Source organism: Narcine bancroftii, chromosome 1, assembly GCF_036971445.1.
Source record: "Narcine bancroftii isolate sNarBan1 chromosome 1, sNarBan1.hap1, whole genome shotgun sequence".
Classification (NCBI taxonomy): domain Eukaryota; kingdom Metazoa; phylum Chordata; class Chondrichthyes; order Torpediniformes; family Narcinidae; genus Narcine; species Narcine bancroftii.
In genome coordinates this window covers 193,103,042-193,119,209 of record NC_091469.1, presented here as the reverse complement: position 1 = coordinate 193,119,209, position 16,168 = coordinate 193,103,042, and the positions used below count along the sequence as shown (strand labels likewise).

General features: G+C 43.4%; 1 protein-coding gene across 3 annotated transcripts in view; it reads left to right on the top strand.

Annotated features, from left to right (window-relative positions):
• The window catches only part of LOC138736609 (protein GPR107-like), a 122,841-nt gene that overhangs the window by 28,591 nt on the left and 78,082 nt on the right, over positions 1 to 16,168 (top strand). For all 3 annotated transcript variants that reach the window (XM_069886397.1, XM_069886402.1, XM_069886407.1), the window contains 6 exons: positions 37 to 90; positions 187 to 294; positions 3,288 to 3,421; positions 5,812 to 5,887; positions 13,459 to 13,532; positions 14,884 to 15,001. In XM_069886397.1, the coding sequence (XP_069742498.1) occupies positions 37 to 90; positions 187 to 294; positions 3,288 to 3,421; positions 5,812 to 5,887; positions 13,459 to 13,532; positions 14,884 to 15,001 (564 nt within the window). The remainder of the gene's footprint in view (positions 1 to 36; positions 91 to 186; positions 295 to 3,287; positions 3,422 to 5,811; positions 5,888 to 13,458; positions 13,533 to 14,883; positions 15,002 to 16,168) is intronic.

The window sequence follows — 16,168 nt, the reverse complement described above, 5'->3', positions numbered from 1 at the left end:
ACTGTATAATAATAACTTGCTGTTTGTATCCAACAGGTTGCAACAGAAATTGTATCACTGCGAAAAAACAATGCATCTTATTCATTCATGGTAAGATGATAGTACTTAATAATCCAGATAATGTATGCACAGAGTAACTTAAAGTGGAAAATTCTGCAAATCTGATGTTTTGTTTTTCTTAAACAGTTTTCATTTACAATCAATACTGATGAGGAACAAGGACTTTATAGTCTTTACTTTCATAACTGCTACAGTGGCAAAACATCTCTACAGTCTATCAAATTTGACATGGATGTAAGTACAACAAAGGCACAGTGGAGCATAGGATAAATGATTTTTAATTAAAGCCATCAGATATTATGATTTTTAGGTGAAAATCTCTGTATACATTAAAAAATAATAATAATAAAAAAGTGCTGGGAATGAATGAAAAGTGAAATTTTGGTTTCAGGTATAAACTTTAATTTTGTGTTCAACAGTCACATTTAAAAGGTATTTTATTATTCAGACTGCAGCCCCATAATCAACATCACTTTGCTTTTCCATTTATTGTTTAACAAAAAAAAATGTCAATTTCTTTCATTTGGGGACATTGCCTGCTTTCTGGTATCTTGCCCAAAATAGGTTATCCTTGCTGCTGAATAACAGTTTGAATTTTCCTTTGCTGGAGTAAAGGAAATGCTTGTTACAAATATCAGTTTAAATTAAGCTTTTGACCTGACTTCATAAGTGAACTTAAAAACCAAACATTTATACTGTACAAAATGTCCAGGCAGGCTGGAAAGAAAAATAAGAATGACTAATGCTACTGCCTTGCTTTGGGGTGTAACATGGATGCTTAAAAGTTTTGACTCTATATGTCTCTCTACTCTTTCAGGCAATGTTTACCAAACTTCCACTATTCTCTGAAATAAAGATCAAATCATTTCTACTAATTATGCTAAATTTATATCCTCTTCAAAGTGACTTCATGGAAATATGCTCCATATCCATATCACCTTGAACTTTTTTAGTCATTCCAATTACCATATATTTTGGCGTGTAAGTCAAGTCTTGAAACCCTCCAAATATCTCTCAGAAATGCGGTCAACTTGTATGCCAGATATACTTTTTAGACCTTAAATTCAACTAAAAAAAAAACTGCTTAACGCACCTTTGAAAATCAATTCAGCGTACAAGTTGATCCTTGAAAAACCAAAAAAACTAAAACAAATTTTCATGCTACCAGTGTATTAGAACAAAATTTTTATGGAAAAAAACATATTTAGAATACTTAAAAATCACTGTCATTGTTTGAGGCAAAGATGGCGGCAAGCACATCTCACTGTTTAAACAGTCATCATACGGGTCCCAATCTGTATCTGATGCGGCTGCTTCAGCTTCATCATCAGTGACCCACAATAAATTATCTTTCGTACTGTCAATTGCACAAGAGATACCGCACTTTTTAAATAATTTTATTTCAGTCTCGACTTCCACTTTATCGCATGCTTTGATCACAAAGTCACACAGCACATCAAGTGATGCAGCACACATTGCCCCACCTTTTGTGAACAATTTTTCTTCACTCATCATCCATGTATTCCATTCTTCACGCACATGGTCTTTGAATGGCTTATTCAAGGAGCACAGTTGCTAGATTTCTTGGCCATTTCAATTACTTTTAACTTCAAACTCACTTCATACTTTCGTCATTTTGCTGGGGCCTCCATGATAACCCTCAGCCAACACCCAACAACTTGGTCATTGTAATTTTTGGGGGTAAACTTGTACGCTCGATATATGATAAAACCATTAAAATGAGGCTGAAAATGGGACCCGACTTACCTGCCAGTCAACTTATACACTGAAATATTTGGTAAATATCCCTTATCTTAATTTCTTCTAAAGAAAAGAACTACAGAATGGAGAATATTTCCATGTAATTGTGGATTTATTATTGCACTAATACCCAATTCAAATGCTAGAAATGCAGGAGACTACAGAAAGTAGGAATCGTAGCCATATCCATCACAGACACTGGCCTCTCCTCCATTAAAGACATTCATGTAGGACATAGATGCTACCTCAGGAAGGCAGCCAACATCATAAAAGCCTCCCATCACCCTGGTTACAACCTCTTGCTGCTACCTTTTGGTTAGAAGATACAGAAGCCTTTAGACTGGCACTTCTTTGTTCAAAAACAGTTTTTTCTAACTGCTATCAGGCTCTTGAACTTCCCTTTAATATGTTCATCAATAAACTTGTCCAACATCACAAATAAAACTTTTCTCTACTATGGTAACACCTTTTTCTTTTTTTCTTGCACTGGTATTATGATCTTCTATTTCATGTAGTGTGAGTATCACTTTAAGGTCTAGTACCATCTGCAACCATTCACAGCTGTGGAGAGGCTAGCTGACAACATCCAGTATAGACTATACCCAAAGTTGATACACTGAAAGAAAAGAGAATATTTGTTGCTTTATCCAGGGACACAGGTGGTAAGAGACGTATGAGTGAAACGCTAAAGGAAACATTATTCATTATTGACCACCGACCATCTCATGGAACACTGAGGTTGAGTGACTGTGTGAAACAGACAATTTGGCTGATTCTCACAGTACGAGAATTATTGAACCACTCCGTGACCAAAGAAAAGATCACTTCAAGTGTATCATACCTGAGTTGGGGAAGCATCGTGGAAGTTGCCCATTTTGTTTCCCCATGCAAGGAAAAGGGGAGATGTAACAACCGTTTGTCCAAAAGGATATTTCTCAGCAAGAAACTCAACAAGGATTTGTGAGTTTTCAGCAGTTCAGTCACTCAGTCTCTCCCACCTCCTTCATGATTACTTCTGGACATTGGTTTAAGAGTGTATGTTTCCACACTCGATTTGCAAGAGTAAACTTTGGAATGACTTTGCAGAACTGTAGTGCCACACAGGCAGGCACACACACACACACACACACACACACACACACACACACACACACACACACACTCGTCATTGAGTTTGATTTAACTAATGTGTTATATTAGTAATTATTAATAAATATAGTGTTTTGAAAGAAAACAAAGACACGGCCTTGGTGAATTTCTGTTGCTGCTGGTCTGTGATGTAACACTGGTAAATTAATATTTATGATCTTTTGTATTGATTAATTGGTTTTTAATTTCAATTATACAATGGTAGTTGGGATTTTTTTTTAACAAAGTACCTTTTAAGCTACAACAAATAAGAATTTTAATGCATATGTAAATTATATTTGTGAATATGACCTGTTAACCTGTTTTTTTTTCCACAGATTACAATAGTGGAATACAACCCTGGCAGCTACTTGTCTGCAGGGGAGATCCCTCTCCCTAAACTCTATATCTCCATGGCTTTCTTCTTTTTCCTGGCTGGAGTTGTGTGGGTTTACACTCTCCGAAAACGCAGGTACCATGTGATTACATAAGACATTGGACCTACTACATGAAATTAGACATGGATTTTATAAAGCTTTAAGCGGGGTTGTAGTATTGTTGTTGTACTTTTCTGGAGTTAAACAAAATATTTGGAATTAATTTTCATGATTAGATTATGTAAATAGTTGATATATCATTAGATTTTGAACTTGGTCAAAGTATCTTGATATCTCAATCAAGTTTATAATGAACTCCAACAAACTAAATATCAGAGTTATTATTGGACCCTGGAGAATTTTATTTTAGGACCAGGGACTGGACTGAATCTACAGGAAAAGAAAGGATTGTGTTCTGCTGTGAAGCACAAGTAGCACTGTGAAAAACTGACAGCTGTGTGGGAAGCACTGAAACAGTCCTGGGAAATCTGACAGCTATCAAAAGTGCGAGAGCCACGTGCTGGAAGCCGGTGGGTTCGCGGAGAGCATGCCCGCTGCTGTCAACCTCTCTCTACCAATCGAGGGAGCTGAAGGCATGTGCTGGGGCAGTTGAAGAGCCCAGCATGCTGAGTTTTTGAATGGGTTTGTCGGTTGGAGGGCAGACAGTCAGACTGTCAGTGTGCTCACCCAGTAGTTTCAGTGGGAGAAAGGAGACTGAACTACTTTGTCTACGGGAGCCAGCACTGTTGTCCTGACAGCAGTTTGTGCCACCCTGATATCCAGTGTGTGTGTGTGTGTGTGTGTGTGCGCAACCTGAGATTCTCCAGTCCCCCCTTCCAAGAGGAGGACTTCGTCTAACAGGAGTCACTTGATGACCCAAGACGGTGTTTAGAGGGGAAGTCATGTGTGACAGAAAGTCACTTGTTAATCCTAAAGTAGGCTTTGGAGACATGAAGCTCATGTAGTGACTAGGTCATTGGTTGAAAATTTCCTTGTGAAGAAATTAAAGGTGGTTTGTGCCAGATTCGAAACTCAGGGAAGTCGTAGGTCTACAGTGATCGTAAGTCTATAGTGATCGTGGCCATCTGTCTCCACATCTGACAAAAGACCAGTGTGCAACCAAATTAAGAATCCTAAGCCTGGAGATCAAACTCTGTGAGCTGATCCTTTTTGACTTACCAACTTGACTGATTTGAGGTTTTGTTTTGGGAGTTTTCTTTTGGGGCATTTTGAGCTTGGACTGTAATGGTCTGGGGTTTTTTCTGCATGCATCTTATAAATATCTGCTGTTAATGTAGAGTTGCCATAAAGGCTTATGTTTGGGTGTTTAAGTTTATTGAGGTACAGGTACACGATCCTATATCTGGACATCTAAAATCTGGGAAGTTGGGAGAGAGGCGGCAGTGTGAGTCGGGTGGGCGAGAGACCAGCAGGGAGAGACCAGCAGCACGAGTCAGGCGGGTGAGGGGGGGTGGGGAGACCGGTAGCACGAGGTGGGGAGACCGGTAGTGGAAGTTGGGCGGCCGGAGAACCAGCAGCGCGAGTCGGCGGGCGAGGGGTGGAGACCAGCAGCGCGGGGCAGGCGGCTAGGAAACCGGCAGGTGAGTTGGACGGGCGGTGGGCGGGGTGGGGGGGGGGGAAGAGACAGGCAGCGCAAGTCAGGCGTACGAGAGACCGGCAGCCCGAGTCCAGCAGGCGAGGGGGGGTTTGCGACTGGAATAGGGTGGGGGTGGGTACGGCAACACAATTTGGGTGGGCTTTCTGAAATCCAGAAAAATCCAAAATTTAGAACACACTTGTCCCCCAAGGGTTCCAGACAAAAGATTGTGTACCGAAATACTGTTATTGTTAATTTGTTATTAAATTTTGTGTTAAACTTAACCCATCTGTTTGTGTCTCTCAATTGCTGCTGGTGAGGTGTAAATGTATATATGGTAGATAGGGAAATGCTTTTTGCAAATTTGAATTTCTGTGCAAAAAGAATGGAGTTGTGGGATGTGATCCTAAAAATCCTACAGTAAAATTAGAAACTCCGTGACTGTAAACCAGGGTGTGTGATCCCTGTGATGACAGCTGCAATATTTATAGTTGCTCAGTTTATCTGCATGAAGCTTGATTCTGCTCCCATGTTTGATTATCATATGAATGTTTAGTTAGTGATAAAGGGATTGGAGGGAAGTTTGCACCAGTAAAATTGCGCCTAAATGAGGGTCATAAACACATGAAGTGATTATAGACTAAAAGATAAATTAAACTTCCAATATGAGGACATTTTGCCTAAATGCTTAATGGTGGCTTAGAAATTTTCAGTGACTAATTCATGTTGGAAACTATGCACATTCAAGCATTTAAGTTGATTACATATTCACAATACAGACATTGTAAATGTTAAGTGATTTAGGCTTGGATTTAAATTAATTTTTTATCATGTAATTAAATTATAAATGTGATTAACATATTTACCATATGCATTCTTTTCATTTAGCAATGATGTTTTCAAGATCCATTGGCTGATGGGGGCGCTTGCGTTTACAAAATCCCTTTCATTAGTTTTCCACGCAGTAAGTCCCCTATATCATTTCAGTATTTCCTCGTATCAATGAAGATCACCATAGCCCCTAATAAAGTCAGTTTGTGAATTGTTTAATACAAGCTTTTCTCACAGGTTCTATACTTTTAAGAAATACAGTCTTGTATCATTTGATATGGAATTTTGGGCTTTCCCTTAATCAACGAGATGAAGTTGGGGACTTGAATAGTTTAAATTTTCCCTTTGTAAGTGATTTGCTTTATTGGAAAGAAGAAAAGGAAAATTGGCATGTCGTGTATATCAGATTTTTGAAACAGCTAGTTTTTACAGTAGTGTATGATAGAACATAGAACATTACAGCACAGTACAGCCCCTTCGGCCAACCTATATACACCAAAAAGAACTCATTTGTCATAGCCCTCTATTTTTCTATCATCCATATGCCAAACTAAGTGTCTCTTAATGTCAGACATCTTTTCACATTTGGGAATGAAATAGCTTTTTAAAGCTAGCATTTTGAGGGCTTCTCCTTATGACTTTGCATTTAGCACTACTATTATGGTAGAGAGCCATTTTAGGATTTAATCAGCTTTTCCAAATCTAATTTGACCTGTTTCCTTGTTTAGGTGGTTTATGTGATGGCAAGTAGCTTAAAATAAAAGGCAGCATCATATTTGTTCATTCTGCAACAAAACAAGAGGAAATATTCCACTTTCCTATTTGATATTGCCTGGGGTGCATTTATTTGCATTTGTTGCCTGATCACTGCAGAGAATGTACCCAAGACCCATAATGAGATATAACAAGAACAGAAAATGCTGGTCAGCCATCATAAAACAATACAGCATAGTACAGGCCCTTTGACCCTCAATGTTGTGCTGACCCATAAATCCCTTACTTAAAAAAAATATATACTAAACCCTCCTCTTATTTTTCTTTCATCCATGTGTCTATATAAGAGTCTCTTAAATACCCCCAATATTTCAGCCTCTACCACCATCTCTGGCAAAGCATTCCAAGTTTTAAAAAAATAATCTTAACCCTGATGTCTCCCCTAAACTTCCCTCTCTTGATATGTATAGAGTATTCTTTTACTTTGGCTTGGCTTCGCGGACGAAGATTTATGGAGGAGTAATGTCTATGTCAGCTGCAGGCTCGTTTGTGGCTGACAAGTCCGATGCGGGACAGGCAGACACTGTTGCAGCGGTTGCAAGGGAAGATTGGTAGGTTGGGGTTGGGTGTTGGGTTCTTCTTCCTTTGTCTTTTGTCAGTGAGGTGGGCTCTGCGGTCTTCTTCAAAGGAGGATGCTGCCCGCCGAACTGTGAGGCGCCAAGATGCACAGTTTGAGGCGAGATCAGCCCACTGGCAGTGGTCAATGTGGCAGGCACCAAGAGATTTCTTTAGGCAGTCCTTGTACCTCTTCTTTGGTGCACCTCTGTCTCAGTGGCCAGTGGAGAGCTCGCCATATAATACGATCTTGGGAAGGCGATGGTCCTCCATTCTGGAGACGTGACCTACCCAGCGTAGTTTGATCTTCAGCAGCGTGGATTCGATGCTGTTGACCTCTGCCATCTCGAGTACTTCGATGTTGGAGATGAAGTCGCTCCAATGAATGTTGAGGATGGAGCGGAGACAACGCTGATGGAAGCGTTCTAGGAGCCGTAGGTGATACCGGTAGAGGACCCATGATTCAGAGCCGAACAGGAGTATGGGTATGACAAAGCTCTGTATACGCTAATCTTTGTGAGGTTTTTCAGTTGGTTGTTTTTCCAGACTCTTTTGTGTAGTCTTCCAAAGGTGCTATTTGCCTTGGAGAGTCTGTTGTCTATCTCGTTGTCGATCCTTGCATCCGATCAAATGGTGCAGCCGAGATAGGTAAACTGGTTGACCGTTTTGAGTTTTGTGTGCCCGATGGAGATGTGGGGGGGCTGGTAGTCATGGTGGGGAGCTGGCTGATGGAGGACCTCAGTTTTCTTCAGGCTGACTTCCAGGCCAAACATTTTGGCAGTTTCCGCAAAACAGGACGTCAAGCGCTGAAGAGCTGGCTCTGAATGGGCAACTAAAGCGTCATCGTCTGCAAAGAGTAGTTCACGGACAAGTTGCTCTTGTGTCTTGGTGTGAGCTTGCAGGCGCCTCAGATTGAAGAGACTGCCATCCGTGCGGTACCGGATGTAAACAGCGTCTTCATTGTTGAGGTCTTTCATGGCTTGTTTCAGCATCATGCTGAAGAAGATTGAAAAGAGGGTTCGTGCGAGAACGCAGCCTTGCTTCACACCATTGTTAATGGAGAAGGGTTCAGAGAGCTCATTGCTGTATCTGACCAAACCTTGTTGGTTTTCGTGCAGTTGGATAACCATGTTGAGGAACTTTGGGGGGCAACCGAGGCGCTCTAGTATTTGCCAAAGCCCTTTCCTACTCACGGTGTCGAAGGCTTTGGTGAGGTCAACAAAGGTGATGTAGAGTCCTTTGTTTTGTTGTCTGCACTTTTCTTGGAGCTGTCTGAGGGCAAAGACCATGTCAGTAGTTCCTCTGTTTGCGCGAAAGCCGCATTGTGATTCTGGGAGAACATTTTCGGCGACACTAGGTATTATTCTATTTAGGAGAATCCTAGCGAAGATTTTGCTTGCAGTGGAGAGCAGCGTGATTCCCCTTTAGTTTGAGCAGTCTGATTTCTCGCCTTTGTTTTTGTACAGGGTGATGATGATGGCATCACGAAGGTCCTGAGGCAGCTTTCCTTGGTCCCAGCAGAGCTTGAAAAACTCATGCAGTTTCGCATGCAGAGTTTTGCCGCCAGCCTTCCAGACCTCTGGGGGGGATTCCACCCATACCTGCTGCTTTGCCACTTTTCAGTTGTTCAATTGCCTTATATGTCTCTTCCCGGGTGAGGACCTCATCCAGCTCTAGCCTTAAGGGCTGTTGAGGGAGCTGGAGCAGGGCGGAATCTTGTACTGAGCGGTTGGCACTGAAAAGAGATTGGAAGTGTTCTGACCATCGGTTGAGGATGGAGATCTTGTCGCTGAGGAGGACTTTGCCGTCTGAGCTGCGCAGCGGGCTTTGGACTTGGGGTGAGGGGCCGTACACAGCCTTTAGAGCCTCGTAAAAACCCCTGAAGTCGCCAATGTCCGCGCTGAGCTGGGTTCGTTTGGCGAGGCTAGTCCACCACTCATTTTGGATCTCCCGGAGTTTGCGCTGAAGATGGCTGCATGCGCCTCGGAAGGCTCGTTTCTTCTCTGGCCAGGACGGCTTTGCAAGATGAGCCTGGTGGGCAGCTCGCTTCTTTGCCAGCAGCTCCTGGATTTCCTGGTTGTTTTCGTCAGCCAAGTCCTTGTTTTTCCTGGAGGAGAAGCCCAGTACCTCTTCAGTGGATTGCAGTATGGCAGTCTTCAGCTGATCCCAGAGGGTTTCAGGGGACGAGTTCGTGAGGTGGATTGCATCCTTGAGCTTTGCTTTGAGGTTTGCCTGAAAGTTTCCTCTCATTTTGTCTGACTGCAAGTTTCCAACATTGAACCTCTTTCTGGGGGCTTTACTGTTCCTGGACTTTGGCTTGAAGTGAAGGTTGAGCTTGCAGTGAACCAGCCGGTGGTCAGTGTGGCATTCCGCGCTGGGCATGACCCTGGTGTGGAGCACATCTCGTTTGTCTCTTTCTCGCACCAGGACGTAGTCCAGGAGGTGCCAGTGTTTGGATCGGGGATGCATCCAGGTAGTCTTCAGGCTGTCCCTCTGCTGAAAAAGAGTGTTTGTAATGACAAGCCGCTGTTCTGTGCAGAGCTCCAACAGGAGGCGCCCGTTGTCGTTGTACTTGCCGACACCATGCTTGCCCAGGATTCCTGGCCAGGTTTCTGAGTCTTTGACGACACGAGCGTTGAAGTCGCCAAGGATGGCAACTTTCTCGGCTGTAGGGGTGCGTTGGATGAGGTTGCGCAGGTCGGTGTAGAACTTGTCCTTTTCTGCTGATTCCGCCTGGAGGGTTGGAGCATAGACACTGATGAGGGTGATGTGACGCTTGTTTTGAAGTGGGAGTCGCATGGACATGATCCGGTCTGAGTGGCCTGTCGGGTGGTTTTCGAGTTTGGAGGCAATGGAGTTCTTGACCATGAAGCCTACACCAGATAGGCGTCATTCATCTATAGGCTTGCCAGACCAGTAGAGTGTGTAGCCCGCACCGCGTTCTTGGAGGCTGCCTACATCTGCAAGGTGGACTTCACTGAGAGCAGCTATGTCGGTGTCAAGTCTGAGGAGTTCATGTGTGATGAGGGCAGATCGGCGTTCAGGTCAGTGGCTGTCAGCCTTGTCGAGCATGGTTCTGATGTTCCAGCATGCTAGTTTGAGTTTGTGAGCATCTTTTGAGGGGGAGGACCTGGACATGTCCTCGGGCCTGCGCAAAGGAGCTTTTAGGTGGAGTGCAGTGTGCGCAGTACTGGCCCCACCCTTTACACCCATGGTTCGTGTGCCGTGGCCAAGCAAGCTGGGACGTGGCAGCGAGGTCCTTGGGTCATAGGTTTTATATCGGAGTGGCCTTCTCCTATGCAGGTTTCTTACCCGGGCTGGAGGGGCCTGCCTCCCCTCCTAGGTCGGACCATACCTAGTCGCAAATCACCTGTGGACATGGCCTAGGCAAGTTTAATTGGGTTCTCTAACTACCTCTGAAGTAAGTCAGGGACCCGGTTGGATTCTGACGGGGTTGACCGAGTCACACCCTTTCTTACTGCTGTGTAACTGGGGTGTAAAATGTAAAAAGCGAGGGGGAGGCAGCGGCCCCGGCCTCGGTAGAGTGAGGGAGGCGGAGGCCCCGGTCCGGGCAGAAGCGAGGGGGAGATGGTGGCCCCGGCCTCGGCAGAGTGAAGCAGGCGGAGGCCCCGGTCTGGGCAGAAAGGAGGCGGCGGCGGCCCCGGTCCGGGCATAGGGAAGGCGGCAGCGGCCCCGGCCCCAGTCCGAACAGAAGGTAGGTGGCGGAGGCTCTGATCCAGGTAAAAGCGAGGGGGAGGCGGCGGCCCCGGCCTCGGCAGAGCGAAGCAGGTGGAGGCCCCGGTCCGGGCAGAAAGAAGGAGGCGGCGGCCCTGGCCCCAGTCCGAGCAGAATGTAGGCGGCGGCGGCCCCGATCCGGGCAAAAGCGAGGGGGAGGCAGCGGCCCCGGCCTCAGTAGAGTGAGGCAGGCGGAGGCCCCGGTCCGGGCATAAGCGAGGGGGAGGCGGTGGCCTGTATAGAGTACATATGTACGCTAGTGTTTTCTGATCCTGCCCTGGGAAACAGATGCTGACTCTCCACCCTATCTATGCTTTTCATAATCTTGAAGACCTTTATAAGTCTCCTCTCATCCTTCTACACTCCAAAGAGAAAAGTCCCAGCTCTAATAACCTTTCCTCATAAGACTTGTTTCCCAATCCAGGCAACATCCTGGTAAAATCTGCACCCTCTCCATAGCTTTCACATCCTTCTGAAAATGAGGTGACCAGAACTGAATACAATACTCCAGGTGTGGTCTAACTAAAGATGTGTAGAGTTGTAACATGACCTTTCTACTCCTGAATTCAATCCCCCTATTAATGAATCCCAGATCCCATAGGCTTTCTTAACTATCTTAACAACCTGTGCGGTTAACTTGAGGGATGTATTGATTTGCACCCCAAGGTCCCTCCGTTCATCTACACTCTTAAGTAACTGACCATTAACCCTGTACTCAACCTCTGGTTTGTCCATCCAAAAGGCATCACCTCACACTTATCTGGATTGAAATCCATCTGCCTCTTTTCTGCCCAACTCTGCATCCTGGCTATATGTAACCTTCAACAACCTTCAGCTCCATCCACAACTCCTCCAGCCTTTGAGTCATCCATAAACTTACTGACCCATCCTTCTGCCTCTTCATCCAGGTCATTTATAAGAATCAGAAAGAGCAGGGGTTCCAGAACAGATCCCTCTGGCACTGACCTCCAAGCAAAATACTTTCCCTCCTCCAAGCCAATTATTTTTATCCACACAGCCAAGGTTCCACTGATGCCAAGCCTCATGACTTTCTGGATGAGTCTCTCATGGGAGATCTTGTCAAATGCCTTGCTAAAACCCATGTAGAACACATCTACTGCCCTACGTGAGACACAACCTTCCCTTCACAAAGCCAGCTGACTATCCTTCACTTCTCCAAATGTTCATAGATCCTATCCTTAAGAATCCTCACCATTAGTTTGCACACCACTGACGTAAGACTCACCAGTCTATAATTCCCAGGATTCTCCCTATTACCTCTTTTTAAACAAGAGGACTACATTTACCATTCTCCAATCCTCTGGCACCTCCCCTGTGGCCAAAGAGGATTCAAAGATCATGGGTACTGCCCCAGCTATCTCTTCTCTCACTTCCCACAGCAGCCTGGCGTATATTGCATCCAGGCCCCGGGGACTTATCAATCTTGATGTTTTTAAGAAGATCCAAGACTACTTCTTCCTTAATCTCCACGCTGTCCAGCACACAGGCCTGTTCAATTTTTACATCACCGTAATCAAGGTCCTTTTGTGAATGCTGACACAAAGTATTAATTTGGGACCTCCCCAACCTCTTCTGCCTCCGGGCACATGTTGCCTCCCTTGTCCTTTAGTGGCCCCACCTTCATTCTCATCATCCTTTTGTTCTTCACTAATGTATAGAATGCCTTTGGGTGCTCCTTAATCCTACATGCCAAGGGTTTCTCATGCCCCCTTCAAGCTCACCCAAGTCCTTTCTTAAGCTTCGTTATTTCTGGCTACCATATACTTCTCTTGAGCCCTTCATGTTTTCTGCCTCCTCCTTCCTCTTGTTGCCTGACCTGTTTTGTCAGACATCTTTTCCTTGTCCCAGTGGGGAAAAAACCTATCTTGAATCCTGCTCAAGTGATCCTTAAACTTCCTCCACATTACTCTGTGCTTTCACCCTTAAACATCTATTTCCAATTTATTCTCACTAGTTCCTGCCTCATGCCTTCATAATGAGCCCTTCCCCAGTTAAGCACTTTCCCATTTTGTCTGTTTTTATCCTTTCCATAGTTATGTTGAAGCTAAGGGAGTTGTAGTCACTCCCATCATCAATAGGAAAATAAAATATTAACAATTTGCATCAATGATCTTTAATCAGAACTAAAATATTTGTATATTTGCAGCGTCCAAAATTGCTTTTGAATGGGATTACTTTTCTCAACTGACAATGTACAAGATTGATCAGGGAGGGTACAAGACAAACAATTTAATTTAGTTAGGTAGGACAATACAAAGTCCCAAATAAAATACATCCTTTAAGTGCTGTGTCACATTATATATCATATTTATGGTCAACTGTGCAAAATTAATTGTATCATCTCCATAAAACATTGCTATGAATTTTTATTTGATTAAAATCCAAAATTCATGGAAGTATAAAACCTGAGAATTTTTCAGTGATCTTTGTGGGGCTCTCTCTCAACATGGCAAAGAAATTGTCCTGCTTTTATCAGGTTTCTATCTCTGATACAAAATGCTGAGTGAACTGAGGAATTTGCACAAAAATTGTCATGACAAAACTATAAAGAGGTTCTTTTTTCTTCAGATAGCCACATTCAGGTTAAATGAATGTCTTTATTTTTCCCTCCCTCAACAGATTGATTATCACTTCATTTCTACTCAGGGATACCCTATTGAAGGTTGGGCTGTGGTGTACTACATAACACATTTGTAAGTGTATTTTCTTACTATCTCTCTGCAAGTATGGGCAGTAAATGCAAAGAGCCATATTCATGTGCCTTGAGTGAAGTCTGTATGAGGCAGGGAAAACCTTTAGGTTTTCTTTAGAAATACTGTATAATACCATGTAATAGTTGATACCATGTAAAAGTCGATGACTCCCCCCCCCCCCTTTATTTTTGGCCCAGAAATTGGTATTTTCAATAGAATTTCACCTCTCCCTTTATTTTTTGGCCTAGGTGAGTCTGTGGTCAGGGTGTCTGGAGCTTGAATGGGAGGGTGACTGTGGCCGAGGCGAGACTCTGGTCAGGAGCTCAGATGGGTGGTGGGACTGGGGGGTAAGTCTGCTTTTGAGATATCAGGTGGGTGGCCGGGGCCGAGGTGAGAGTCCCTGGCCCCCATCTGTACTTCTGATGCCCTAACCATCCAAGCTCCCGACAACCCGACCCCCTGCCCGACACCCGGACCACGGACTCTCGCTGAGGCCCCATCCGCCCACTCACCCATCTGAGCTCCCGATGTCCTGAATGCACTCACCACCCTGTGCTGGCCACCCACCCACTATCTGAGGTCCTGACAGTGGACTCTTACGTAGGCCCTGGCCAGCCACCCATCCAAACACCCAACACCCCAGGCTCCCTCCCATCTGAGCTACGGACATCCCAGCCAATGACTCTCTCCTCCGCCCCAGCCGTCCGTTCATCTGTGCTCTCAATGTCCCGATCAACATGGGTACTTACCGTGGTCAAAAGTAGTATGCGTGTAATAGTCGACCCCCTAAATTTTACCTTAAAAATTGATCCACAAATTTCTAATATTACACACATACTTATGGTATTATTCTGTAAAATTTTGTATGTTGAGATTTTGACTGTTACTGGTTAGCACTTCTTTCAAAGTGGGAAGAATTGAAGAAATTTAATGTGATATTCTCATGCAATTTTGCTGTCAGTTTCAGTATTTATTTTGGTGGAAGTATGAAAGCAGAACCTTCCTCTTCAGAGGATGGGATGTTGCTAGCACCTTGAAAGAATTCAGTTGGCATTTGTGAGCCCCTCAACTTTTAGAGTTAATTGCTTGATAAAGTTCTATAAAAATTCAAGTATATTTAATTTTCTATTTAATGATTAGGTGTCTTAAATGTTGCTTAGATTTCTGGCATTAAAATTCCAAATTTTATAAATACTTTCAATAAGTTCCATGTATAGAATGGAGTTTGCAAACGTATAAAGCTGTTCCTATTCATTTACAGTGATGACTAAAAATTTCAGTCACATCTAAAATTTTGCTGTAGACTGTCCTTGTTTTGTCCTCTTTACTAATAATCTCTTCTATTTTCAAGGTTGAAAGGTGCCCTGTTGTTCATTACAATTGCACTGATAGGTACTGGTTGGGCCTTTGTTAAACACATCCTATCTGACAAAGACAAGAAAATCTTTATGATAGTCATTCCACTCCAGGTAAAGAAAATACGAATTATTGGTGCCCATTTTTTAACCGTCACTGCACATATGTGGATTTTGATGATCACATATTTTCAAATTTATTTGATATGTAATTAAGTATCTTCTATTGCAGTCCCAGTGCCCTAACACTGGATGTTTAATGAGGAGAAAATGTATGGCATTCTGTATGATGCAAGTTAGCAAAATTAAAATACTAGAAATAAACAGGTCAGGCAGCATTTTTTTTTTAAATTTTAAATATTTTGTTTTCAATTGCTTGTTTGCAAAATTGGCCCAGAGGTTACTCTTTTTAAATTCAATAAAATTTTGAATAACTGAAGTTGGGTGTTTGTGAAACTATGAAGAGCCAGGCTGGAACATTAAAAAGCTATGGGAAAATGAAACATGAAATGAAATGATACAAGCATAAAACAAATTGATTCTGCCCATTGTGTTGTGCCAGTTTTATGAAATGAATATCCAAATAATCTTAGTCCCCTGCCTTTTCCCTGAAGCCAAATATGAGAGTAAGGGTTTCAGATTTCAGATTTATTGTCAAGAGTTCATACATGACATCACCCAACCCTGTGATTCTTTTTCCTGCGGATGCAGCAGAATCACCAGTAACTGATATTGCAAAAAAACTTCATACAGCAAATACTTGTAAACAAAGAATGAACTGTAAACAGATAAACAACATTGTAATTGTTTGCAATCCAAATGCGTAAATGCTTCATCCAGAATTCAAATTACACCATGGTAACTTGGAATTTAAGTTTAATTAGGTGAAACTGGCATGTAATGCTGATGTCAGCAATGGTAACTACAAGATGGACATAAAAATATATCTATTTCATCAATGTTCTCTGGGGAAGGAAACCTGGGCTTTGTCTGATCTGCCCTGCATGCTAAATGGTCCAGCATCTCCTTGAAACTGAGTGAAATAGTAGCTGTCACTACCTTCATTCTCTCTCCTTCCCCTCTTTCCAGAAACCTCCTTGCTGGCCCCTGCATCACTCCTTCCATCCTCTCGTTCTTGTACTGGTTTCCGCTGCTCTCTAGGATCAGCCTTCATGAAGGGCTTCAAGCAAAAAGTTGACAATTCCTCCCCGCTCTACAGATGTTGCTTGAGCCACTGAATTCCTTCAGCAGATTGTTTCTTTTGCTCTAGATTCCACATCT